This window comes from Mya arenaria, chromosome 4 (assembly GCF_026914265.1).
Source record: "Mya arenaria isolate MELC-2E11 chromosome 4, ASM2691426v1".
In the NCBI taxonomy this organism is placed as follows: Eukaryota; Metazoa; Mollusca; class Bivalvia; order Myida; family Myidae; genus Mya; species Mya arenaria.
This window is the reverse complement of record NC_069125.1, coordinates 29,640,741-29,667,030: the sequence shown is the minus strand read 5'-3', so window position 1 is coordinate 29,667,030 and position 26,290 is coordinate 29,640,741. Positions and strand designations below refer to the sequence as shown.

General features: G+C 39.8%; 1 protein-coding gene across 1 annotated transcript; it reads left to right on the top strand.

Moving 5' to 3' along the window:
• The first annotated feature begins 3,358 nt into the window (after nucleotides 1–3,358).
• On the top strand, nucleotides 3,359–21,150 carry LOC128232194 (excitatory amino acid transporter-like). The gene is made up of 11 exons (XM_052945605.1): nucleotides 3,359–3,784; nucleotides 8,692–8,766; nucleotides 9,033–9,155; nucleotides 10,942–11,023; nucleotides 11,821–11,863; nucleotides 12,380–12,503; nucleotides 13,421–13,547; nucleotides 15,484–15,717; nucleotides 16,350–16,544; nucleotides 17,598–17,732; nucleotides 20,635–21,150. The coding sequence occupies exons 1-11, from the start codon at nucleotides 3,538–3,540 to the stop codon at nucleotides 20,810–20,812; spliced, it is 1,563 nt and encodes a 520-aa protein (XP_052801565.1). The 5' UTR covers nucleotides 3,359–3,537; the 3' UTR covers nucleotides 20,813–21,150.
• Nucleotides 21,151–26,290: the final 5,140 nt, after the last annotated feature.

The window sequence follows — 26,290 nt, the reverse complement described above, 5'->3', positions numbered from 1 at the left end:
ACAGGGACATAAAACAACAGTGGGAGATGACAACACAGGCACATAAAATGACAGTTGGAGATGACAATACAGGGACATAAAACGACAGTGGGAGATGACAACACAGGCACAGAAAATGACAGTTGGAGATGACAACACAGGCACAGAAAATGACAGTGGGAGATGACAACACAGGCACAGAAAATGACAGTTGGAGATGACAACACAGGCACAGAAAATGACAGTAGGAGATGACAACACAGGCACAGAAAATGACAGTTGGAGATGACAACACAGGCACAGAAAATGACAGTTGGAGATGACAACACAGGCACAGAAAATGACAGTGGGAGATGACAACACAGGCACAAAAAATGTCTGTGAGAGATGACAATACAGGCACATAAAATGACAGTGAGAGATGACACCACAGACACAGAAAATGACAGTGGGAGATGAAAACACATGCACAGAAAATGACAGTGAAAGATCACAACACAGACACATAAAATGACAATGAGAGTTGACAACATAGGCACATAAAATGACAGTGGGAGATGACAACACAGACACAGAAAATGACAATGAGAGATGACAACAGAGGCACAGAAAATGACTGTGGGAGATGAAAACACAGGCACAGAAAATGACAATGAGAGATGACCGCACAGACACAGAAAACGACATTGGGAGATGACAACACAAAAACTGACAGTGGGAGATGACAACACAGACACAGAAAATGACAGTGGGAGATGACACCACAGACAAAGACAATAGGAGATGACAATCAGAGACAGAAAACGACAATGGGAGATGACAACAAAGACTCAGAAAACGACGAGGCGACAACACGTACACAGAAATCGACAGTTTGGACGGAGATGACAACACAAAGTCAATGACAATGGGAGATGACAACACAGACCCAGAAAACGATGGTGGATACAAGTCATACACAGAAATCGACTGTGGGGATGGAGATGACAATACGATCACATTCAACGACGGTAAAAACGAAGAAGAGAACACTGGCACAAAAACGGGGTATAAAAGCGGAGCATTGACGGTGAAAGGGCGGAGACGAAAACACAAACACAGAAAATGACTGAATGTAACGGAAACGGAGTACGACGGTGTAGACGGATCGAGATGACAATACGAGTAAAGAAAATGACGGGCGAATGACAATTGAGACACAGTACGACGGTGGAAACGTATCGAGATGACAACACAGACGCACATGATATAGACGGCTGAGACACATACAGCGACAACATGGACGGGGATGACAATACAGGCACAGGCAGACATGGGACACAACGACGGCGAGGTGGAGGTGATAAAACGGATTACAACGATGGTCAAGATACAGGCAGTGAGGATGGAAAAAGCAACGATGATTACAAGAAAACGACAGAAAGGCGGAGATACAGAAACGGAAAGTGAGGGCAGCAACGGAACGGTGAGTACAAGGACTTGACAGTGTTGACGAAGCTGCATATACGGAATGTGAGGACGGAAATGACCACGGTGATTACGGGTAAACAAGTGGGACGTAACTTCAGATACAGAACGTGAGGACAGAAAATATTGGTGATTTGAAGAAAACGACGGTAGAGACGGAGCTACATTTAAGGAAAGTGACGACGGAAATGACAACGGTGATTAGAAAAAAGAGAGCGTGATGGAGAGGACAAAAGTGACGAGAACGCCAACTCCAACAGTGGGTACGGAGATATAGATACGGAAATTGATGACGGGAATGGCAGTTTTAAATACAATTAAACGACAGTAGAGACGGTGATACAGACACGGAAATTGAGGACCAAAATGACAACGGTGACTACGAGAAACCGACAGTAGGGGCGAGGCTACAGATACGAACAGAGAGGACGGAAAGTGGCAACGGTTTCTGCAAGAACATGACAGTGGAGCGGAGATGGCAGAGGGGAATTTTAGAAAACAGTAATTTGGCATTCCGCATTCTGATAACTGACTGTGAAATATTTATAAATAATTTTGCGAGACCGAATTTATCCAAATCCTGGATGCAGCAACGGAGAAAGGTGGATTCCTTTTTCCCTTTATTTATGTTTTTAAATGAATAATTTCAAAATAAACCGACAGCTTATAAATTATTTGTGTTTTTTTAAGGATCTCCAGAGAATATTTGAATTACCTTTATGTATGTACATGTGCATCAATGGGTGAAACAGGAATTGTTATATCTACTCATCATTATTTGCCACTAGCAGGTTTAAAAGAGGAGCTGTCCTCGTCCCATCAAACACCCCTTAATTGTTCTTAATGACATGGTACACCAAAATACACTGTTTAAAGCTGCATGCACTCACACAGATTGACAGTTTTTACTTATCTTTTAATTTTATCTCAGAATCAGTTGATTTGGGCATCAATGTCTTCAACTCATTCTTTTAAGGTAACTCAGAATAGAATAGATCTCAATTGTTTGGAAAACTGCCGAAAAAACGCATTTATCTTAAAGCGTTAGAAACGCTCTTAGCCATAAAGCAGTAGATTTCGCACATGAATATGAAGACTGCGATCTGGGCCGTATTCATTAAGCGTCTTAAGTCGTTTCCTAACTTAAGTTGATATCTTAATGTCTTCATAGTCAATTAAAAAGAAATGTATGAGTGTTTTTAACATTAAAGTATGTTGTTTTTTTCAATAAGGTCAATGATGATTTATTTTGGAAATTCTTTTTTTTCATATGACTTAAGAGATGCTAAAATTAGGAAAGTTGCTTAAGTTAGGACATAACTTAAGAAGTTTTATGAATACAGCCCCTCTGCAGATCTGTGGTCAGAAGTCTCGTATCACCAGTGACCAGACATTTACGCAAAAAATGGCGTATTCCAAGACCAAAAAGAGTTGTCAAAACAGTCAATGTGTGAGAGTGCAGCTTTAGGACTAAATAAGCCCCCACCCCGATATGTTAACAGCATATCTTGGCGGTCCCTGTGGAAGGGGGCGCTTGCCTCCGAATGTGCATCTAAAGGGCGCCCCTCCATCGTCAAATCCTGGGTCCGCCCCTGAATGTCACTTAGAAGTAAGAACATTTTCACTTCAAACCTCGACATTTCCACTTGAACGCAATTAAGTTAAAACAGTATATTTATGTTGTATTTAAAACAGTATATACTGTTTTTTTTTCAAACCTTCAATTCTCTCTCTCTCTCTCTCTCTCTCTCTCTCTCTCTCTTAATCCACATCAAAGTCGGCCTATATAATTTAAAGTAGATAGCACTCACTCACAAGACAGCATTCATTCAAAACAAAAAGCACGTATAATTATGCACTTGAAATTTTTCAGATAGTGCATTCAAACGTAGCAACGGAACATTTCTGCCTACAGGTTATCAGAACTAAGGATGTTTCCGTTTTGAATAGCCTACATATTGCGCGTATAACAACCTTCTGGTACTTGTATTAATAACAGAACGGTACTACAAATCGTATCCGGCTACAAATAATGAGTTTGCAATAATATAACCAACACCAAAAGAAGGAAAACGCGCGTTCATCCTTAGCATGGATAATAAAGAGCGTATATCAAATGTTTTCACGGTGGATGGCTGTGCAAGTCATAAACTAGACAATGATTCAAATATGGATGTTGAGCGTAAGATGGATTCTCGATCGTTTCGTGCGAAATGCCTGGGGCTAGTGCGTCAGAACTTGCTAGTTACGTTAACGTTGGTTGGGGTCGGGTGTGGGTTCCTGATTGGGCTCTTGGTAGAGCCCACTGGACCCTCCGCTAGCACCCTTATGTGGATAGGTGAGTTATTTAAATTTTGCATTGGGATAATGTTGTTGCCATGGAGATGAAAATATTTTTAGTAATGTATTGCCTTTACAGCAATTTGACTCAGTGTTGAGGCTGAAATTAAATTTACGCTCATATTTAAAATCAATACATACACATACATATAACAAATTTTGAGTGATAACCCTTTTACTGCAATGTACAGGTCTACTAAATAATGCATTAATGGAAAATATTAATTACTGATAGCAAGATTGTAACCGTGTATTTAATAGCTGAAAACGCACAAATATTAAATGAATGGCGAGTGCTCAAGGAATTTCAGTGATCAACTAACATATCATAAGGTAGAAATGCCGTGTTTTCTGCACATTTCTTTCAAATTAAACACGGTATCCTTCATAAGAAACATTCGATATGTATTCATCTTTTTCGGTAAATTAAAACATCAGTGTATTAATTGTGGTAAATTTTATTTGGAAGTAAGAGTGCATCTTTAAATATCAAAGTCTTTTTATGATCAAATACCGACAATGAAACAACGATTTTGGACATGCGCCTATCTTGAAACTATCAATTATATTTATGTAATTGTCCAAGGTCAAAGTTACATTATGTACAGGGAAGTCAAACAAGTATGGATTGAGGGAAAACAAACACCGTTTGAATGAAAAACGGGCATTTAATTATATTATATATAGATATTGACCAATCAATAAACATATCGGCTAACTTTGACCAATCGAAATAATTAAGCAGTTTTATACAATTGACTTATTTGATGCAGGCTTTTGTCCGAAATCGTTGTTTTTAAACAATATTTGGTAATACAATACCTTATAGGACCACATTATGGGCTGATGCAATTTGAATGCATTCTAATGTTTAACGCCTTTGAATGTTACTGATCAAAACTGAAAAGAATATGATTTGTGTACATATAAACATACGAGTGATTTTTGGCGCTTTTTTACTGTGTAATCTGTGACCACGTATATGTAGCTATTGATTAGAAAAGACGATTAATGAAGGCCTTTTTTCAACTGTACACAATTCATATGCTTTTTGTTTTGATCATTAAAGCCAAACTAGGGTGACATATTACTGCCATGTTAACGACCTAATTCCGCGGTAATTATCAAGCTTTATTCGCGAACACCTAGCGAATATTAACTAGATATCTAAATAATTATCGCGCAAATTAAGTGGTCAGCATAGAACAATTTTCAAACGTTATATAGTTATTTTAAGGCAGTAAATACCACCATATATATATGAGATCAACAATATAACATTGATTTAACCAGAAACATGTTTTGCACCAACCTTAATACACCGTTTCAGTCCAAAGACTGAGTCAAATTTCTTTGCCATAACATGGATACTACGAGAAATAATGAATTTGAGCTATTACAGTGCATGGCACAGTACGTGTAGATGACTATGAGCTATTATAGTGCATGGTACAGTACGTGTAGATGACTATGAGCTATTATAGTGCATGGTACAGTACGTGTAGATGACTATGAGCTATTATAGTGCATGGTACAGTACGTGTATATGACTATGAACTATTATAGTGCATGGTACAGTACGTGTATATGACTATGAGCTGTTATAGTGCATGGTACAGTACGTGTATATGACTATGAGCTATTATAGTGCATGGTACAGTACGTGTATATGACTATGAGTTATTATAGTGCATGGTACAGTACGTGTATATGACTATGAGTTATTATAGTGCATGGTATAGTACGTGTAGATGACTATGAGCTATAATAGTGCATGACATAGTACGTTTAGATGACAGTGAGCTATTATAGTGCATGGCACATTACTTGTAGATGACTATGAGCTATTATAGTGCATGGTACAGTACTTGTAGATGACTATGGGCCATTATAGTGCATGGCACAATGCCTGTAAATGACTATTAGCTAGCATTCTGCATGGATCATTACGTGAAGATGACTATAAGCTAGCATACTGCATGGCACAGTACGTGTAGATGACTATGAGCTAGCATACTGCATGACACAGTACGTGAAGATGACTATGACCGAGCATACTGCATGACACAGTACGTGTAGATGACTATGAGCTCCCATACTGTATGACACAGTGCGTGTAGATGACTATGAGCTAGCGTATTGCATGGCACAGTGCATGTAGATGACTATGAGCTACCATACTGCATGGCACAGTATGTGTAGATAACTGAGCTAGCGTATTGCATGGCACAGTACATGAAGATGACTATGAGCGAGCGTACTGCATGGTACAGTGTGTGTAGATAACTATATACTTCCATACTGCATGGTTCAGTACGTGTACAGTGTGTGTAGATGACTATGAGCTAACGTACTAAATGGCACAGTGTGTGTAGATGACTATGACCTAGCGTACTGCCTGATACAGTGTGTGTAGATGACTATGAGCTAGATCGCTGCATGACACAGTGCGTGTAGATGACTATGAGCTAGCGTACTAAATGGCACAGTGTGTGTAGATGACTATGAGCTAGCGTACTGCATGACACAGTGCGTGTAGATGACTATGAGCTGGCGTATTGCATGACACAGTGTGTGTAAATGACTGAAATAGCTTGCTGCATGACACAGTAGGTGTAGATGACTATGAGTTAGCGTACTGCATGGCACGGTGTGTGTAGATGACTATGAGCTAGCGCGCTGCATGGCACAGTACGTGTAGATGACTGAGCTAGCGTACTGCATGGCACAGTGTGTGTAGATGACTATGAGCTAGCGCGCTGCATGACAAAGTGCGTGTAGATGACTATGAGCTAGCGTACTGCATGGCACAGTGTGTGTGTGTGTGTGTGTGTGTGCGTGCGTGCGTGCGTGCGTGCGTGCGTGTGTGTGTAGATGACTATGAGCTAGCGCGCTGCATGACACAGTACGTGTACGTGTATATGACTATGAGCTAGCATAATGCATGGCACAGTGCGTGTAGAAGAACATGAGCTAGCGTGCTTTATGGCACAGTACGTGTAGATGACTATGAGCTAGCGTGCTTCATGGCACAGTACGTGTAGATGATTATGAACTAGCATACTGCATGACACAGTACGTGTACGTGTATATGACTATGAGCTAGCATAATGCATGGCACAGTGCGTGTAGAAGAACATGAGCTAGCGTGCTTCATGGCAAAGTACGTGTAGATGACTATGAGCTAGCATGCTGCATGGAGTACTAGAAAATGGATAGTTTATGGATCATGTAGTCAAGTACGGATACTGATTTTTTTTTTCATTTTTATTTTGTTAGAATCATGTGGCTTCAGCAGCGTACTCGTACGCAAACGCGCCTGGTATTAAATTTAGTGCTTTGAGTGTTTGTTACATTAAGTTAAATTTTATTTGTACATCCAATTATTGTTACAGTAATTGGAATGAAAATAGTTTAGTTTGATACTAAAAGTATATGAAATAATGCGAGTGCATGAGAAAAAAATACCTTTAAATATTGCTTTCTTTTGACATTGATAATAATACTGTGAATAACCTATGCGTTACTAGTGACCTGTCCACCTAGTAAGTATAACTGCTGGACCACCTAGTTAGTATAACTACTGGTAGTACTTAACTTCATGATGGATGAATAAAATATGTACTTTTTTTACGATCTGTCAGCATCTCTGGATTTACCATTCAACGATTGTTAGTGTATTTAGAGTGATATATATAGATATGAAACGAAACGATACAAGTTTATCTTCGAAACATCCTTGAAACGTCTCTTGAAATCTCCAGAGACGAGTGTTTTTCAATATTTATAAACATTTCATTGCAAATCTAGGCCAGTTTTTCCGTGCTTTAGAAAGATGTGCCTGAGGGGTTTATATATATATTTTAAAGTATATTTGTCCTTGGTTTAATCATTCTCATTCATCAGAGGTTCGATCGTGATAAATTTAAACATGGAATCTTCACTCTGGTGAACGAGAATGGAGTTAAGCACTGTTATAATGCTACGGTCTTGGTTGAATTACGAAACATATTAAAAGCAATACATTAAGTTGAAATTTAGTACAATACTGTTTGAAAGTATAACAAACCAACATAGGCGTCCCCTGGGAATGTGACCAATATAATGGTATGTGCACAAGTATATTCACTTTTCGAAGTAAATAACCATACACTTGGTGTTGTTGACCGCGCAGTCGCCTTGTAAAAAAAACCCTCCTCGGCCATTTTTATCGAAAACAACCTCGGGTGTATGCCGGTACATCAGTAGAAGTAGTTAGTAAAATTTTGAATTATATTATTAATTAAATGTAGTAGTTTAGCTTATAATTGTTGATATAAGTTTAAATTGATTGCCAGTGAAGTGTATTATTGCAAACATAATTAAGATTACTAGTCATTAAGTTTAACTGCAAAATTAAATTACTACGCAAACTACTGGCATCGGACTTAAACATACATAAATATGGGTATGTAAACCGTCCAAATACATCCGAGGTTGTTTTCGAGAAAAATGGCCGAGGAGCTCCGAACGGTAAAAAAAATACACAAAAACTTTTCATATTTAAATCACGTTTGAGAAATTAACTGGGAACTTTGCACACGATTTATCAATGAAAATATGCAAAAGTGTAGAAAGACCGGTAACTCTGGCTTTAGCATTGTTGAGTTATGGTCCAGTATTGCCTGAAAAAGTTATACAAGCACTTCAAACTTTGCCCAACCTAAAGAAATGTTAAACATATTTATATCAAATTTAGTACGCGTGTTACAAGTGAAGCTATTCACATATAAAGCCAAGATCCGTTACTGCGAGTTAAATGATTTTTTTCAAGTTATGCCATTTGATCGACTGAAAAAAATCAAAACGAATAGTGATATCCTCTTGCGGGCCTCTTGTCACCAAATTTCTGCACGTGTATTTCAGGGATGCCTGGGGAACTGTACATCCGGATGTTGAAGATGATGATCGTCCCGCTTGTCATCTGCAGCGTCATATCCGGTACCTCAAATATATTGGAGCAAAAAAGAATCAAACATATTGGAGCAAAAAAGAAAAACACAAGCCTTTGAAGTATTTGCCATTCCGAAAAAAAAATAATACGCCAAAAGCAACTATACATTTTTACGTTCATATAAGATTTTGACAACAATTTTTTTAACAAAATTTGACTATTTTCTTGTGTTTAACAATTTAACTGTTACAACCAACAATGACTGTTATTGTTTTTCTGTCCAAAAATAAACCTGTCTTACCCCATTATACAGGGACAGCCCGGATGGACCCGCGGTCTAACGGCAAGGTGAGCGGTATCGCCCTGGGTTACATCATGGTCCAGAATCTCCTCGGAACGGTCATAGGAACGGCCATCTGTCTCATTGTCAAACCAGGTAGGTTTTTGTTTTTAATCTTGTGTAGGATAATTAGATGTTGAGATCTCTTAAGGCTTGCCCGGGCCTAGTGACTGCATTTGACCTTGTCCGGGCGTATTGGCTGCATTTGACCTTGCCCGGGCCTATGGCTGCAATTGACCTTGCCCGCGCCTATTGGCTGTGTTTGACCTTGCCCGTGCCTATTGGCTGCATTTGACCTTGCCCGCGCCTATTGGCTGCCTTTGACCTTGCCCGTGTCTAATGGCTGCTTTTGACATTGCCCGCCCCTATTGGCTGCATTTGACCTTGCCCACGCCTATTGGCTGCATTCGACACAGCCCGTTCTTAATGGCTGCTTTTTACCTTGCCCGCACCTATTGGCTGTATTTGACCTTGCCCGCGCCTATTGGCTGCCTTTGACTTTGCCCGTGTCAAATGGCTGCTTTTGATATTTACCTCACCTATTGGCTGCATGTGACCGTTACCGCACCTATAGGCTGCATTTGACCTTTCCCGCACCTTTTGGCTGCATTTGACCCTGCCCGGGCCTATTGGCTGCATTTGACCTTGCCCGCGCCTATTGGCTGATTTTGACCACAACATACCCATGCAGATTTAAGAGGAATTTAGAAGCCGAAAGGGTGAGTTACACTCATGAGCGCCGTTAAAATACGGGGCCTTGTAAGGCCAGAGCCCTTGCGATGCCATAGTTGAACTGATCTCTATTGTGGTAAATGTGGCCTTTATATAGGAACAGCCCGGATTGACACACGCCCTAACGGGACGGTGTATGACATCGCTCTGGGTTGCATCATGGTTTTATCGGAACGGTCAAAGGCACGGCCGTTTGCCTCCTAGTCAAAGCAGGTGGGATTTTATTGGGAGTCCGTCTTAAATTAAAAGCATAAGATAAATTCTACAGAAATTCGGCTATTTAAAAAATCTCAGTTAGGGACGATTCTTAATAGCCCCCACCATCCCCGCCCAAACCCGCGGGTACGAGTCCACCCAGAGACACATTTTGATCGGATAGTATTGTTGACACTAGTCATAGTTTCTAACCAGGAAACGGGCTCTCGTCAGAGTCAAGTGAAAAGAAATTAGTGAGATCTGAAAAGGTGCTGCTTCAGCCATACCGTTGCCTCACCGTCAGACCGGGTTTTCACTGACGATGGCGTCTCCCACTTGTGAAAACAACACGTGTGCGTTGGAGCGCCTTCTTACATGCAAATTTATTCTATGAAAATAACGATGTGATATGTATTAAACATTCGAACAAGATTTCGTTCTGCAGCGGCTGCTTCAGCAAACGTTGAGAGTTGATGTCAGTGTATTAACAGTAAAACTTAACATGATACCTTCGTCACGGTAATAATTGTTAAAGATGCACTCTTACTCCCAAATAAGATTTTCCAAAATTAATAGTATTGTTTTAATATTCCAAAAACGATGAATACATGTAGAAAACAATGGTTCTTATGAAGGGTACCGAGTTTAATTTGAAAGAAATGAGCATAAAACACGTTATTTCTACCTTATGAGACGATAGTAGACCACAGTAAATATTTTAGCATTCACCTATCATTTAATATTTTTGCGTTTTCTGCTATTAAAAACACCGTTACAATTTTGTTATCTGTAATCATTTTTTCCCATAAATGCATTATTTTGTATGTTTTTAAAGGTTTATCAGACACAATTGACGTTTGTTATAAATGTGAATGTATTGATTTTAAACCCTATAGTCTATATATTAGACGTATTCCACAAGCTTGTGACGTGTTTTCTCTTTACCACTTGACAGGAGAGGGTGTAGAGGTGGACGAAGACCTCAAGTTTGAAGGTGACGTCATGAAAACGGAAGACATATTCGCTGATCTCCTCAGGTACAGTTAGAGTGGTAACCATGATTTATGCACCAGTCAATTGTAACCGCGCCCCCAGGTCCGGCGAATAGCGGGGACTTTGACTTTCGGTCCAGCCAATCCCGAGTAAAATCCCCGTCCTGCGGGGACAAACTGCTGGTTAAATCCCCGCCAAATGCCCCAGCACCCCGGGGATATCCTGGGTAAGACCCATTCCCCGCTATTTTCGGCGCGAAAACAAAAACCCCGCCAACTGCCCCAGCACCCCGGGGACATTCTGGGTAAGACCCATTCCCCGCTATATTCGGCGCGAAAACAAAACCGCCGCATTCATTCGGCACTGCGAGGTCACCTGGAAGGCAAAAACACGGCCCGTTCCCCCGCTTTCCCCGCTATACCACCGGACCTGAGGGGGCGTGGTTACAATTGACTGGTGCATTAATTCGACTGATTAAATGCGCAAGGTTTTAAAAGGCAAATTAGCGTCCAACGACGGATTTTGCAGCATGAATTAAATTAAATGCTTAAAGCTATTTACAAATACATCATGTTAATGATAATGCATGATTGTAATTAAGAGCGAAAAAAGTGGGGTTAATGCCCATTTAAATATAATACTGTAAATGGGAATAAATAACGAATTTAATTTCATGTGTTTAAAAACATTGGGTCCGTCTACCAAAGATTTTGTCATATTGAATTAAATTTCGGAAAAAAATAAATTCGTTTACAAAACACAAACGATACATATGTATATAGTACTACTATATACACGTATGATTAACACAAAAAACAACAACGTTTCTTCCTCATTTCAGAAATATTGTGCCTGATAATTTAGTCGCAGCATGTTTTCGGCAGGTAATAAATTTAATGTAACAATTGCAGCCAGATATTAATGTAAGCTGATTTTTTTGAATGAAATAAATAGAAAATAAGGCACGGATTATCTTACATAACATGCTGTTTATCTTTCTGCTAAAAATGCCAATAATTATGACTGCCCAAAAACTGCAAGAAAATGTACTTAAAAAGATCGTCAATATACAGTCGAACCCCGTTGGCTTGAACTTCCAGGAACCGTCAAAAATGCATCGAGCCTTGGGAAATTCGAGACGAGCGGGAATGCTTACCATTAGTATAAAGAAATCGGTCCTTTATATTCAGCTCGAGAAAATCGAGTCAACGGGGTTCGACTGTATTTAATGCAACAGAAAATGTGTTTGATTCTTTAGGGAATTAAACTTATGATTTGTAACACATATATTTCGCGATTTATCCGGTCACAATTAAATAGTTTATAGTCATACATGTTTATAGTTTGTTGTCTTATAATTTATAATTTTCATCGAACGAAAAAATTACACTTTTCTTCAGGCTCAGACCAAGTACGAGTTTGAATCTCACGTTATTCAGCGGGACCTTGCGTTAAACGTCACAGAGACGGTTCGTGAAGTCACACGAAAGTATGTGGGGGCTGCTGATTCCACAAACATTCTGGGTATAGTTAAGAGTTTAATAGTATCAATCCAGATAGACATAGAATAAAACGCAATATTTCAAATCACAAACATCGGTACATCGTATGGCAACGATTATTACTCCGGGTTGCGTCACTCTGAGATACGAGGTACCCCTCAAATTACATTCTATGAGCCACAGTTAATGAATAGTTTTGTTGGCGTTTTCATAAACATATTTTAGCAGTGGGTAGGTAGGTAGGTTATTATTTATTATTATTTGCTTCAAACCCCCTTAAATTCGTACCGAAGAACGAAAAATTAAAAGTATGACCACCGGAAGCGCATAAAAAACTTTTAGGTCATGGGTATTTTTCGTGAGTCCGTCGAGAAACACCAACCAAACGTATACACATATCATTAATTGTAGCCCTGCCTATTTCAATTCTTGAATTTGTGCAATCTATATTACAAATGTATAACAAACAAAAAAAAGAACAACATAATAACCATGACCGTAGTTGAAGCAGAACTCTTGTATTCAGCCTTGCCCTCAGCAATAAGTTGACGCTGATAAAATGTTGCAATTTAATATGTATGTCTTTATTTCCCTCAAATTCCTGGATTAGTCATCGTTTGTTTGACGATCGTGGTGGCGGCCCTAGAGGAACAAGGCGCTCCATTCGTAGCCAAAACTCTCACTTAGTATCAGCTTTCTCTCAGTCTTACGATGACGCCGATAAAAAGGATTCATTTCAATATGTACTTTTTTGTTTCCCTCCAATTGCAGGTTTGATTATCGTGTGTTTGGGGATTGTGGTGGCGGGGGCGGCCCTTGAGGAACAAGGCGCTCCATTCCTAGCCTTAACTCTAACTATCAGCCTTCTCTCAGTCTTACGATGACGCCGATAAAAGATTTTATTTCAACATATGATTCTTTATTTCCCTCCAATTCCAGGTTTGATTATCGTGTGTTCAGCGTTCGGAGTCGCGGCGGCGGCCCTTGAGGAACAAGGCGCGCCATTCCTAGCCTTTTTCCGGTCCGCTACTGAAACCATTGTCAAGATACTTCGGGTTCTAATTTGGTATGTGAGATTATAATATGCGAATCGTGCATAGTCATTTTTTGTGTGATTTTGATCGCAGTATTTAGATCTCTTCAATGGTCCCTTAAAGATGCAGTCTTACTACCAAATTAGATTTACCACAATTAATAAGATTGTTTTAATATTAAAAAAAGGATGAATAAATGTCGAAAACAAGTGTTCTTTTAAAGGATACCGTGTTTAATTTGAAAGAAAAGAGCATAAAACACGGTATGTCTGCCTTATAGTGTTTGAAAATCGATCTCCATTTGCTATCAATAATCGAATCGAATCGGACCAAGCATTTCGATTTACTATCGGACAACAATCGGAAATGCATAATATAAGTAAGTAATACATTGTTTATACAAAGTATCATCATGATCATTTAAATGGTTTAACCTGGAATTAGCACGGGTGATGCTATAGTCAAGCCTTTTTCGTTAGTCTTTAATAATTTAACGAAAAGACATTGAAACACAACACATAATTAATAATTGCACATCAATTTTTAAATGATGCAACGATGCATGATGTCAAGTAAGTTATATTATCATTTTATCCATGTAAAAGCATATTAAACATTTGTGAACCAGCTTAACATTCAATAACCAGTTATATTGAACATTTCTTAAGAATATCTTAATTCCATAAGTTAATTACAAACAAAACCAAGAAAGGTTTCAAAAACAGAAACATCGAGCCAGGATCCCCGGTAATTGCAGATGAGACCAGACCCACTACAGCTTAGCTCTAGAGACAGGTTATTGAAGAAGGTTTTATGAAATAATCATGTATAAACAATTAAAAACAATTTGTAATTTTGGGAGGGTTTGTTAGTTTTTAAGCATAAGTGTTTTTATTCACCGCATTTCACTCGGCCATTTTTATCGAAAACAACCTCAGATGTATGTTTTAGCTTGTATTGATTGATCTAAGTTTAAATTGATTGCCAGTGAAGTGGATAATTGCAAACATAATTAAGAATCCCAAGAGTAAAGTTATTAAGTTTAACTGCTAAAATAACTTACTATGCGATCAACGGAGTATATAAACCGTTCATATACATCCGAGGTTGTTTTCGATAAAATGGCAGAGGACTTCCGAATGACCGCATTAGTGTAAGAGAGTGACCTCACTTGTTAACATGAACTCAACGAGAATTTACCGGAAAGAAAAATTTACGAATTTAGCCACAAAGCAAGAAAATACGTAGTTACCGGAAGTAACATTAGCGACATCGATTTTAGGTAACCACTATCGATTGTCGCCGACAAAGCATTGTCAGCGACGATTTATCGATTTTATTCGATAATCGTTTCATCACTACTGCCTTATGAGACTATTGTAGACCACAATGAATATTTTAGCATTCACCAATCATTTAATATTTTTGCGCTTTCTGTCTTTAAATACACGGTTCCAATCTTGTTATCAGTAATGAATATTTTCCATAAATCCATAATTTAGTAAGTAGTTAAAGGTTTATCAGTCAAAAGTTATGCTTGTTATAAATGTTTATGTATTAATTTTAAATAAGAGTATCACTGTTTTAGTATTGGGGTATAAGCTATATAGAAACAAGTAAACTATATAATATATGGCCCTGTTATTTGTACATCATTGAACAGCCAACTTAAAAAAAATATTCATAAATTCTATGAATATTAAAGTATATTGTACAGTCGAAACCCTTTGCCTTGAACTCGAATTAAAGGGACCGGCGAACCTCGAGCCTCGGAAAAATCGAGAAAAGTTGGAAGGCTTGAGATCTGTCCTTTACAATAAGTTCGAGCCAACGGGGAGTTCGAGCAAAGCGAGTCCTAGCCAACGGGGTTCGATTGACCGATGTTATTTGCATACGTTTAGATCAACACCTAAAATCTAAATTAGAATCTATGCCGATATAAAAAGAAAAGCATCGATATCACTCTAGGACGACGCCAGTGGGCGTGGCCAGCCTGATCGCCAAGACGATTGCAGGCACCAGCAATATGGAGACCGTATTTCAGAAGCTTGGAATCTACTTCGCATGCGTGCTAAGCGGCCTCATCCTGTGGTCTTTCCTCCTTATTCCGCTCATGTTCTTCCTGGTCCGCCGCCAGAATCCCTACCGCTTCCTGGGCTCTATCGTCCCACCCATTATGATGGTGTTTGCAACCGGAAGCACGTGAGTACTCGGGCTCTTCCGGAATAAATATTCTCTATAAGCTAAAAAAGTCTTCTTCCTACATCGTAGTTAGCATTATATTGTATATCACAGCAGGATGCATCATAAAAAATGCCCGATATTTTTACAAGATTTAAAATCGAAGTAATATGAATAAATAATATAATTATTATATTTCACCTCGTGAATACCAAAGGTAAATATAGCTATTTGTGCTCTTTCTGAGAAATATATAACGATCTTACACTGACACAAACAATTATCATCTAGTTCATGAACGTTTGTTCTGGTGGTTGCCTATGAATGCCTGTATTTCAAATCATTATCTCACTTGTTCAGATTTTCGTTGTAGAATTTCCCCTTTTCGTTGTAGATTTTTTTGTTTTAATTCCCCTTTTTTGTTTTGATTTCCCCTCCTCGTTTTAATTCCCCCTTTTTGTTTTTGAATTTCCCCCTTTTTGTTTATGAATTTCCCCCTTTTCGTTCTAAAATTTGCCCTTTTCGTGTTAATTTCCCCTTTTTGTTTATGAATTTCCCCTTTTCGTTCTAGAATTTCCCCTTTTCGCTTTAATTTCCCTTTTAAGTTAATTTTTTCCCCTTTTGTTTCTGAATCTCCCCCCTTTTCGTTCTAGAATGATCGCTCTCCCAGAGAGTTTCATATGTCTGGAGGAAAAGAACGGCGTGGACAGCCGAATATCGCGTTTCGTGGCGCCCCTTGCCGCCACCATCGGCCGCTCCGGAAGTGCCCTCTATATCGCTTCTTCCTGCGTCTTCATCATACAGACGCTTGGCAGGGATGTCAGCGGGGTGGACATAATTCTCGTGATGTATGACGTAGATAATATCTAGAGAGGTTGCGAAATAAACTACTCACAGTGTTACTTCCCTTACTGGCCCAAATGTCTCGAAAGTTTAAGCTTAACAGGCTGAAGTAGCTGGGGCCAGTACAGTTATCTATTTGCTTGTCAGGGGAGATCACTGTGTAGGAGATTGGTTTCGAAACCCCTTGTACTGGTACGTGTGGGCTACTTTTTGTGCACTACGTCAACCAAATTATGTGTATATTGTACAGGTTTAAAAAGGCATGTACGATATCACGAGGGAAGTTTTTCATGAGATCATTTATTAGCAAGACTGCAAGTACAAGCAGCACAAGTTTAAAAATAATTTTCACGAGTTATTAGATATATATATTTATATTTTCCCATTATTGGCTGTATTTTCAGCCGACTGACCCCTCGGTGACTGGAGCCTGCCTGTTCACTTTCCTTATCATTCTTGCCGCCCCGCCCCCTAAAAGCTGTACTGTCACAGATTTACCGTTTTTTACAACTTTTTTATCATTTGTCCTGGAATGATCAATATTTTGCGTAAATATCTGCAGAACAGTGATAAAAGACTGCTGACAAAATATCTGATAGCAGATTTTCATATTTTCGTTCGAAAATTAATGTTTTATGGCTAAACGCGTTACTAACGGTTTAAAAAAATGCATACACATCAATATTTGAACTAAAATATAAGAATCTGCGATCTAATTATTTGTCAGCAATTTTATATGACAAGTTTACATGCATTTTCGCAAAAAAAAAATGGCTCGTTCCAAGACATAAATAAAAAAAAAGTGTCAAAACGTTCATTCTGTGAGAGTGCAGCTTTAACATCTCTGGTGGAGGAGGGAGCCACCTGCTACCAGGCATATTCTCATTACATATATGTACCTTTATTTTCAGCCTGCTGACATGCCGATCTCCGCTCTTGCCATCCCCTCGGTGACTGGAGCCTGGAGACTGCCCCCCTCCCCTAACATTTCTGGTGGAGGGAGGGAGCCATCTGCTACCAGGCATATTCTCTTTACATATATGTACCTTTATTTTCAGCCTGCTGACATGGATCTCAGCTCTTGCCATCCCCTCGGTGACAGGAGCCAGCCTGATTACCGTCCTCGTCCTACTGACGGCCCTCAACATCCCGGGGGAGGCCGCCGCCATGCTGTTTGCCCTGGAGTTCTTCCTGTAAGAAAAGTATCTGGAATGTTTGGTGGTTTTATACCCATGTAAAAAACAGTAGCGTTTTTAAGTCCTTACGGTGAGCTAATTGAAAGATACTATCATAATAAACTATTGATTCCGAAGGCACACACATGTCATTTTTATTACAATAATACTAAGCCTTGAAGACTCGATCATTCTAGCAGCTTAAATATGTAAACTACTGGTATAAGATGTAAATTTGAAAAAGAAAGAGGTGACATATTCTAACATATAGATTGGACAAATTACAATTTCTGTGATAATCACTCAGCATTTTATATCTTCATTCATTGTGCCTTATAACTAAACAAATTATGTGACTTTGGAAGCTCTTGAAATATGCCAAATCGAAGTTTACACTTGCGGAATCGGGGGGGGGGATTCGGCGCCCCCCCCCCCCACACACACACACCCCTCTAAAATCGTCCGAGCTTACTTTTAATTTCAAGGAGAAAAAAGGGAAATTAAAACCGCCCAAAGTGCACCATTTCGGACTAGAAATTGTTAGAAGATGCACTCTTACTCCCAAATTAGATTTATCACTATTAATATTGTTTGAATATACCAAAAAGGATGAATACATGTCGAAAACAATGGTTTCTTAATATCAAGGATACTGTGTTAAATTTGAAAGAAATGAGCAAAAAACATGGCATTTCAACCTTATGAGACGATAGTAGACCATAGTAAATATTTTAGCATTCACCAATCACTTAATGTTTTTGCGTTTTCTGCTAATAAATACACGGTTACAATCTTGTTATCAGTAATTAATATGTTCCATAAATGCATTATTTAGTAAGTAGTTAAAGGTTCATCAGTAAAAATTGATGTTTGTTATACATGTTTATGTATTGATTTGAATAAAAGTGTCACTTTAACATTCCCCCCCCACCCCCCGTCAACACTTTAAAACCATATAATTACGGTTCTGGGGGTGGGGTGCATTTCACAAAGGTTACGCCCCTTAGTTACCCCCCACTCCCCCCCCCCCAACATCCATTTCTGGTTCCTCCCCTGGGGTGTGTGATTAAAACATTAATTTTCGAACGGTAATATGAAAATCTACGATCTGATTTTTTGTCAGCAAACTTATATCATTGGTTTGCAGATATTTACGCAAAAAAAATGCTCTTTCCAAGACAAAAAATAAAAAAGTTGTAAAATTGGTACATCTGTGAGTGTGCAGCTTTAAATAAACTCACAGCATTTTCCCATCGCAATTAAAAATAAAACATACGAGTTATTTTGGAAGTTTACTTTATTTACTCAAAATAGGAGCATTGTGTTATTGCGCCCTAAAACGTAATTAAACATATTTTCGTTATAGAGTGGTTGTGTCATGAATTTCTGTTTCCTGCTAAACAATCAATTGATAATAAATTATATAGTATATGGTCTTCATGCTGTTTCACGGCGTCCTTTGATGCTTTAATTAAGTCAATGAGTTTCAACGACACGATGCACAAAAAAAGATATGTGGTATATTTATGGAAGTTCAACTCTATTTAGAATACAGCATTAGCTGGCATTTCTTTTGTTTCTAAAAGTAATTCTACGTACAGATGAATAACAAAAGGTTTTGTTTAAATGTGAAGAATATTTCGTTACATTGATATGTAATTTGTGTAAAAAACATTCTACGAATTGACGATAGGAGCACAAATTTTCAAAACAATTCATTGAAATGTACAAACCCACACCAATGCTCAATAAAAAGTATTGCATTATATAAGTATAGACAGTTTAAAACTTTAACGAGGTCCGGTGCTTCTGTGGAATAAAGCTGGCAATTGACTTCCCAAGACACGGGCAATGGTATCCCTTAGGTGTATCCCTTAAGGGAGGGGCAACTATCATTAGATAAATACCAACGGGGTTGGTAGATTTGATAGAAAATTCCACAGGAGTGTTATAGATCTTTTAACATCGATGACGAAGGCGAAAAGTTTCTCTTTCTACAATCATTAACCCCTTTCAAATGATACCAACGAATTTTTGGGTCAAGAGAAGCATCCAAAATGCACATAACTGATTATCGGATAATGATGTATTAACGATCAACCTTTAAAAAAAATAATTAGTATACTGATATCTAGGGGCGTAGCCAGCGTTTCGCATTTGCGTTACATCAATTTGATAAATGAAAAAAAAACATGTCCCAAAATGGCATCAAAGTCGAGGGCTAAGCTAAACAATAATACCAGAATAATAGGAAGATCAGCTAAAGTATGCAATGCTTTCTGTGCTAGATAGCTTACTGAGCCGCCTAAAGCAATCACTTAGTAACTACAATGTCGGCGGTTCCGAACCTATAAATCCCTCCAAATACACCTCAGAGCTCAACATGGTAGTTCCATTTTCAATTTTTTCCCTATGGTGTTTCAGGAAAATATTACCCCTTTAGTGCCATAAGTCGGCAGCTGACCTTATCGGAAATATTGGATATATATAGGCCAGAACACCTGGTTCGCTCAACTTTAAGGTCTACAGATAACAACATTGAGCATTTTAAAGAAGTACTTATCTTTGTACTGCCATGAGCAGCAATGCCGAATAGGCTTTAGTTACAGCAAATAGCGTTCAGAGATACTTTTTATTATAAATTTGACATTTCTTATGTATCCCTGTACATTACGCTACAATTGTCTCCCATTTAATAAATACACCGCAAAATGCATCATTTTGGACTAATAATTGCTAAATATTATTAGAGGAGAACTTCTACCCCCCCCCCCCCCCATCAACAATACCAAACAAATAAATTTCGGTTCTGAGGGAGGGGCGCAGGTCAAAAGTTTACGCCCCTAAGTTAATCCCCTCTAACGTCGAATCCTGCATACGCCCCTGGTATATAAAGTTATGCTTCTTAATCATTTTCCAGTGACCGGTCCCGCAGCGTGGGGAACTTAATAGACCAGCTTACATGTGTGATGGTGAACGACCGGTTCTGTGCGGCCTCCTTGGATCCACACCCGGTCGTCACGGAGGAGACCCGCAGCCTCATGGATAAAGCCGGGGCCGCCTCAGAAATACACGCTCACGGAAACATGAAGTTATGAACTAAAGATCGGGTCAAATTCAAAGTGTTCGTGTCAATGGTGACAATGTCCTTTTAACATCATTAATATACAGTCGAACCCCGTTGGCTCGAACTCGCTTGACTCGAGTTTCTCGCTGGCTCGAATTGAATGTTAAGGACCGATCTCTTTACACTGAACGTAAGTTGTCCCGCTTGGCTCGAATTTTCCGAGATCGAGGTATTTTAGCCGGTCACACGGAGTTCGAGCCATCGGGCGTCGACTGTATTATTATGTCATTTTGATTATTGGTGGATGATATATAAATGACACAATTCTAATAAATTAAATATGGTGTACATTATTATATGTATATTATAGTCATGACTTTCTTGACTCCTTTATAGCCTTATTGTGTTTTTATGTTAAGCAGATTTTGGAATATGTTAAAGCTGCACTCTCACAGATACACCGTTTTTACAACTTTTTTTTAATTTTTGTCTTGGAAAGAGCATAATTTTGCGTAAATATCTGCAAACCAATAATATAAGATTGCTGACAAAAAATTAGATCGCAGATTTTCATATTTCCGTTCGAAAATTAATGTTTTATGACTTAAACCGTTACTAACGGACTAAGAAAAAATCACAAAAAAATAATTTTTGAACCTAAATACAAAAATCTGCGATCTAAATTTTTGTCAGCAGTCTTATATCACTTGTTTCCATGGATTTTCGCAAAAGTTGGCTCGTTCCAAGACAAAAAATAAAAAAGTTGTCAAAACCTTCAATCTGTGAGAGTGCAGCTTTAATATGTGCCATCAAAGCTTCACTCTCACAGATTCACAGTTTTGACAGCTTGTTTTTATTTTTTTGTCAAGGAATGAGCAATTTTTTCCGTAAATATCTGCAAACCAGTGATATAAGATTGCTGACAAAAAATCAGATCGCAGATTTCCATATTTCCGTCCGAAAATGTATGTTAATGGCAAAGGCGTTACTAACGGTTTAAGAAAATGCATAAAACATCAATTTTTGAACTTAAATATAAAACTCTGCGATCTCATTTTTTGTCAGCAGTCTTATATGACTGGTTTCCATGCATGTTTGTATGAATTGGCATGTTCCACGACAAAAAAATGTCAAGACGTTCAATCTGTGAGAGTGCAGTTTTTAACTCAGTTTTCTCAACAGTCCTTTACTGGACGGGTGCCTTTGGATATGTGCCATTGGTGTATGGTCCTTCAGCCTGGCTTAAACTAATGCTGTATCGGCGGCCTTAGTTGCCTCAATAATCCTTTACTGGATCGGTGCCTTTGGATATGTGCAATTGGTATATGGTCCTTCAGCCTGGCTTAAACTAATGCTGTATCGGCGGCCTCAGTTTTCTCAACAGTCCATAACTGGATCGGTTCATTTGGATATGTGCCATTGGTGTATGGTCCTTCAGCGTGCTATAAACTAATGCTGTATCGGCGGCCTCAGTTTTCTCAACAGTCCATAACTGGATCGGTTCATTTCGATATGTGCCATTGGTGTATGGTCCTTCAGCGTGCTTTAAACTAATGCTGTATCGGCGGCTTCAGTTTTCTCAACAGTCCATAACTGGATCGGTTCATTTGGATATGTACCATTGGTATATGGTCCTTTAGCGTGCTTTAAACTAATGTTGTATCGGCGGCCTCAGTTTTCTCAACAGTCCATTACTGGATCGGTTCATTTGGATATGTGCCATTGGTGTATGGTCCTTTAGCGTGCTTTAAACTAATGTTGTATCGGCGGCCTCAGTTTTCTCAACAGTCCATAACTGGATCGGTTCATTTGGATATGTACCATTGGTATATGGTCCTTTAGCGTGCTTTAAACTAATGTTGTATCGGCGGCCTCAGTTTTCTCAACAGTCCATAACTGGATCGGTTCATTTGGATATGTGCCATTAGTGTATGGTCCTTCAGCGTGCTTTAAACTAATGCTGTATCGGCGGCCTCAGTTTTCTCAACAGTCCATAACTGGATCGGTTCATTTCGATATGTGCCATTGGTGTATGGTCCTTCAGCGTGCTTTAAACTAATGCTGTATCGGCGGCCTCAGTTTTCTCAACAGTCCATAACTGGATCGGTTCATTTGGATATGTGCCATTGGTGTATGGTCCTTCAGCCTGGCTTAAACTATTGCTGTATCGGCGGCCTTAGTTGCCTCAATAGTCCTTTGCTGGATCGGTGCCTTTGAATATGTGCCATTGGTATATGGTCCTTCAGCCTGGCTTAAACTAATGCTATATCGGCGGCCTCAGTTGCCTGAATAGTCTGTTACTGGATAGGTGCCTTTGGGTAAGTGTCATTCGTGTATGGTCCTTCAGCCTGGCTTAAACTAATGCTGTATTGGCGGCCTCAGTTTTCTCAACAGTCCATAACTGGATCGGTTCCTTTGGATATGTGCCATTGGTATATGGTCCTTCAGCCTGGCTTAAACTAATGCTATATCGGCGGCCTCAGTTGCCTCAATAGTCCTTTAGTGGATCGGTGCCTTTGTGTAAGTGTCATTCGTGAATATTCAGCCTGGCTTAAACTAATGCTGTATTGGTGGCCTAAGTTGCCTGAATAGTCCGTTACTGGATCGGTGCCTTTGAGTAAGTGACATTCGTGTATGGTCCTTCAGCCTGGCTTAAACTAATGCTGTATCGGTGGCCTCAGTTTTCTCAACAGTCCATAACTGGATCGGTTCATTTGGATATGTGCCATTGGTATATGGTCCTTCAGCCTGGCTTAAACTAATGCTGTATCGGTGGCCTCAGTTGCCTGAATAGTCCGTTTCTGGATCGGTGCCTTTGGGTAAGTGTCATTCGTGTATGGTCCTTCAGCCTGGCTTAAACTAATGCTGTATCGGTGGCCTCAATTGCCTGAATAGTCAGTTACTGGATCGGTGCCCTTGGATAAGTGTCATTCGTGTATGGTCCTTCAGCCTGGCTTAAACTAATGCTATATCGGCGGCCTCAGTTGCCTCAATAATCCTTTACTGGATCGGTGCCTTTGGATATGTGCCATTGGTATATGGTCCTTCAGCCTGGCTTAAACTAATGCTGTATATCGGCCTCAGTTTTCTCAACAGTCCATAACTGGATCGGTTCATTTGGATATGTGCCATTGGTGTATGGTCCTTCAGTGTGCTTTAAACTAATGCTGTATCGGCGGCCTCAGTTTTCTCAACAGTCCATAACTGGATTGGTTCATTTGGATATGTGCCATTGGTGTATGGTCCTTCAGCGTGCTATAAACTAATGCTGTATCGGCGGCCTCAGTTTTCTCAACAGTCCATAACTGGATCGGTTCATTTCGATATGTGCCATTGGTGTATGGGTCCTTCAGCGTGCTTTAAACTAATGCTGTATCGGCGGCCTCAGGTTTCTCAACAGTCCATAACTGGGTCGGTTCATTTGGATATGTGCCATTGGTATATGGTCCTTCAGCCTGGCTTAAACTAATGCTATATCGGCGGCCTCAGTTGCCTCAATAGTCCTTTACTGTATCGTTGCCTTTGGATATGTGCCATTGGTATATGGTCGTTCAGCCTGGCTTAAACCAATGCTGTATTGGCGGCCTCAGTTTTCTCAACAGTCCATAACTGGATCGGTTCATTTGGATATGTGCCATTGGTATATGGTCCTTCAGCGTGGCTTAAACTAATGCTATATCGGCGGCCTCAGTTACCTGAATAGTCCTTTACTGGATCGGTGCCTTTGATTAAGTGTCATTCGTGTATGGTCCTCAGCCTGGCTTAAACTAATGCTATATCGGCGGCCTCATTTGCCTGAATAGTCCTTTACTGGATCGGTGCTTTTGGGTAAGTGTCATTCGTGCATGGTCCTTCAGCCTGGCTTAAACTAATGCTGTATCGGTGACCTCAGTTGCTTGAATAGTCCGTTACTGGATCGGTGCCTTTGGGTAAGTGTCATTCGTGTATGGTCCTTCAGCCTAGCTTAAACTAATGCTGTATCGGTGGCCTCAGTTGCCTGAATAGTCCGTTACTGGATCGGTGCCTTTGGGTAAGTGTCATTCGTGTATGGTCCTTCAGCCTGGCTTAAACTAATGCTGTATCGGCGGCCTCAGTTTACTCAACAGTCCATTACTGGATCGGTTCATTTGGATATGTGCCATTGGTGTATGGTCCTTCAGCGTGCTTTAAACTAATGCTGTATCGGCGGCCTCAGTTTTCTCAACAGTCCATAACTGGATCGGTTCATTTGGATATGTGCCATTGGTATATGGTCCTTCAGCCTGGCTTAAACTAATGCTGTATCGGTGGCCTCAGTTGCCTCAATAGCCTGCTACTGGATCGGTGCCTTTGGGTAAGTGTCATTCGTGTATGGTCCTTCAGCCTGGCTTAATCTAATGCTGTATCGGTGGCCTCAGTTGCCTGAATAATCCGTTACTGGATCGGTGCCCTTGGATAAGTGTCATTCGTGTATGGTCCTTCAGCCTGGCTTAAACTAATGCTATATCGGCGGCCTCAGTTGCCTCAATAATCCTTTACTGGATCGGTGCCTTTGGATATGTGCCATTGGTATATGGTCCTTCAGCCTGGCTTAAACTAATGCTGTATCGGCGGCCTCAGTTTTCTCAACAGTCCATAACTGGATCGGTTCATTTGGATATGTGCCATTGGTGTATGGTCCTTCAGCGTGCTTTAAACTAATGCTGTATCGGCGGCCTCAGTTTTCTCAACAGTCCATAACTGGATCGGTTCATTTGGATATGTGCCATTGGTGTATGGTCCTTCAGCGTGCTATAAACTAATGCTGTATCGGCGGCCTCAGTTTTCTCAACAGTCCATAACTGGATCGGTTCATTTGGATATGTGCCATTGGTGTATGGTCCTTCAGCGTGCTATAAACTAATGGTGTATCAGCGGCATCAGTTTTCTCAACAGTCCAAAACTGGATCGGTTCATTTGGATATGTGCCATTGGTATATGGTCCTTCAGCGTGCTTCAAACTAATGCTGTATCGGCGGCCTCAGTTTTCTCAACAGTCCATAACTGGATCGGTTCATTTGGATATGTGCCATTGGTATATGGTCCTTCAGCGTGCTTTAAACTAATGCTGTATCGGCGGCCTCAGTTTTCTCAACAGTCCATTACTGGATCGGTTCATTTGGATATGTGCCATTGGTATATGGTCCTTCAGCCTGGCTTAAACTAATGTTGTATCGGTGGCCTCAGTTGCCTCAATAGTGTGTTACTGGATCGGTGCCTTTGGGTAAGTGTCTTTCGTGTATGGTCCTTCAGCCTGGCTTAATCTAATGCTGTATCGGTGGCCTCAGTTGCCTGAATAGTCCGTTACTGGATCGGTGCCCTTGGATAAGTGTCATTCGTGTATGGTCCTTCAGCCTGGCTTAAACTAATGCTATATCGGCGGCCTCAGTTGCCTCAATAATCATTTACTGGATCGGTGCCTTTGGATATGTGCCATTGGTATATGGTCCTTCAGCCTGGCTTAAACTAATGCTGTATTGGCGGCATCAGT

What these genes read in the sequence shown, in the direction of transcription:
- LOC128232194 (XM_052945605.1), top strand. Translation starts at nt 3,538, where the DNA reads ATGGATAATAAAGAGCGTATATCAAATGTTTTCACGGTGGATGGCTGT. An exon ending in ATATTCGCTGATCTCCTCAG is followed by an intron (nt 11,024 to 11,820) that starts GTACAGTTAGAG and finishes TCCTCATTTCAG; the next exon opens with AAATATTGTGCCTGATAATT. An exon ending in GTGGACATAATTCTCGTGAT is followed by an intron (nt 16,545 to 17,597) that starts GTATGACGTAGA and finishes CTTTATTTTCAG; the next exon opens with CCTGCTGACATGGATCTCAG.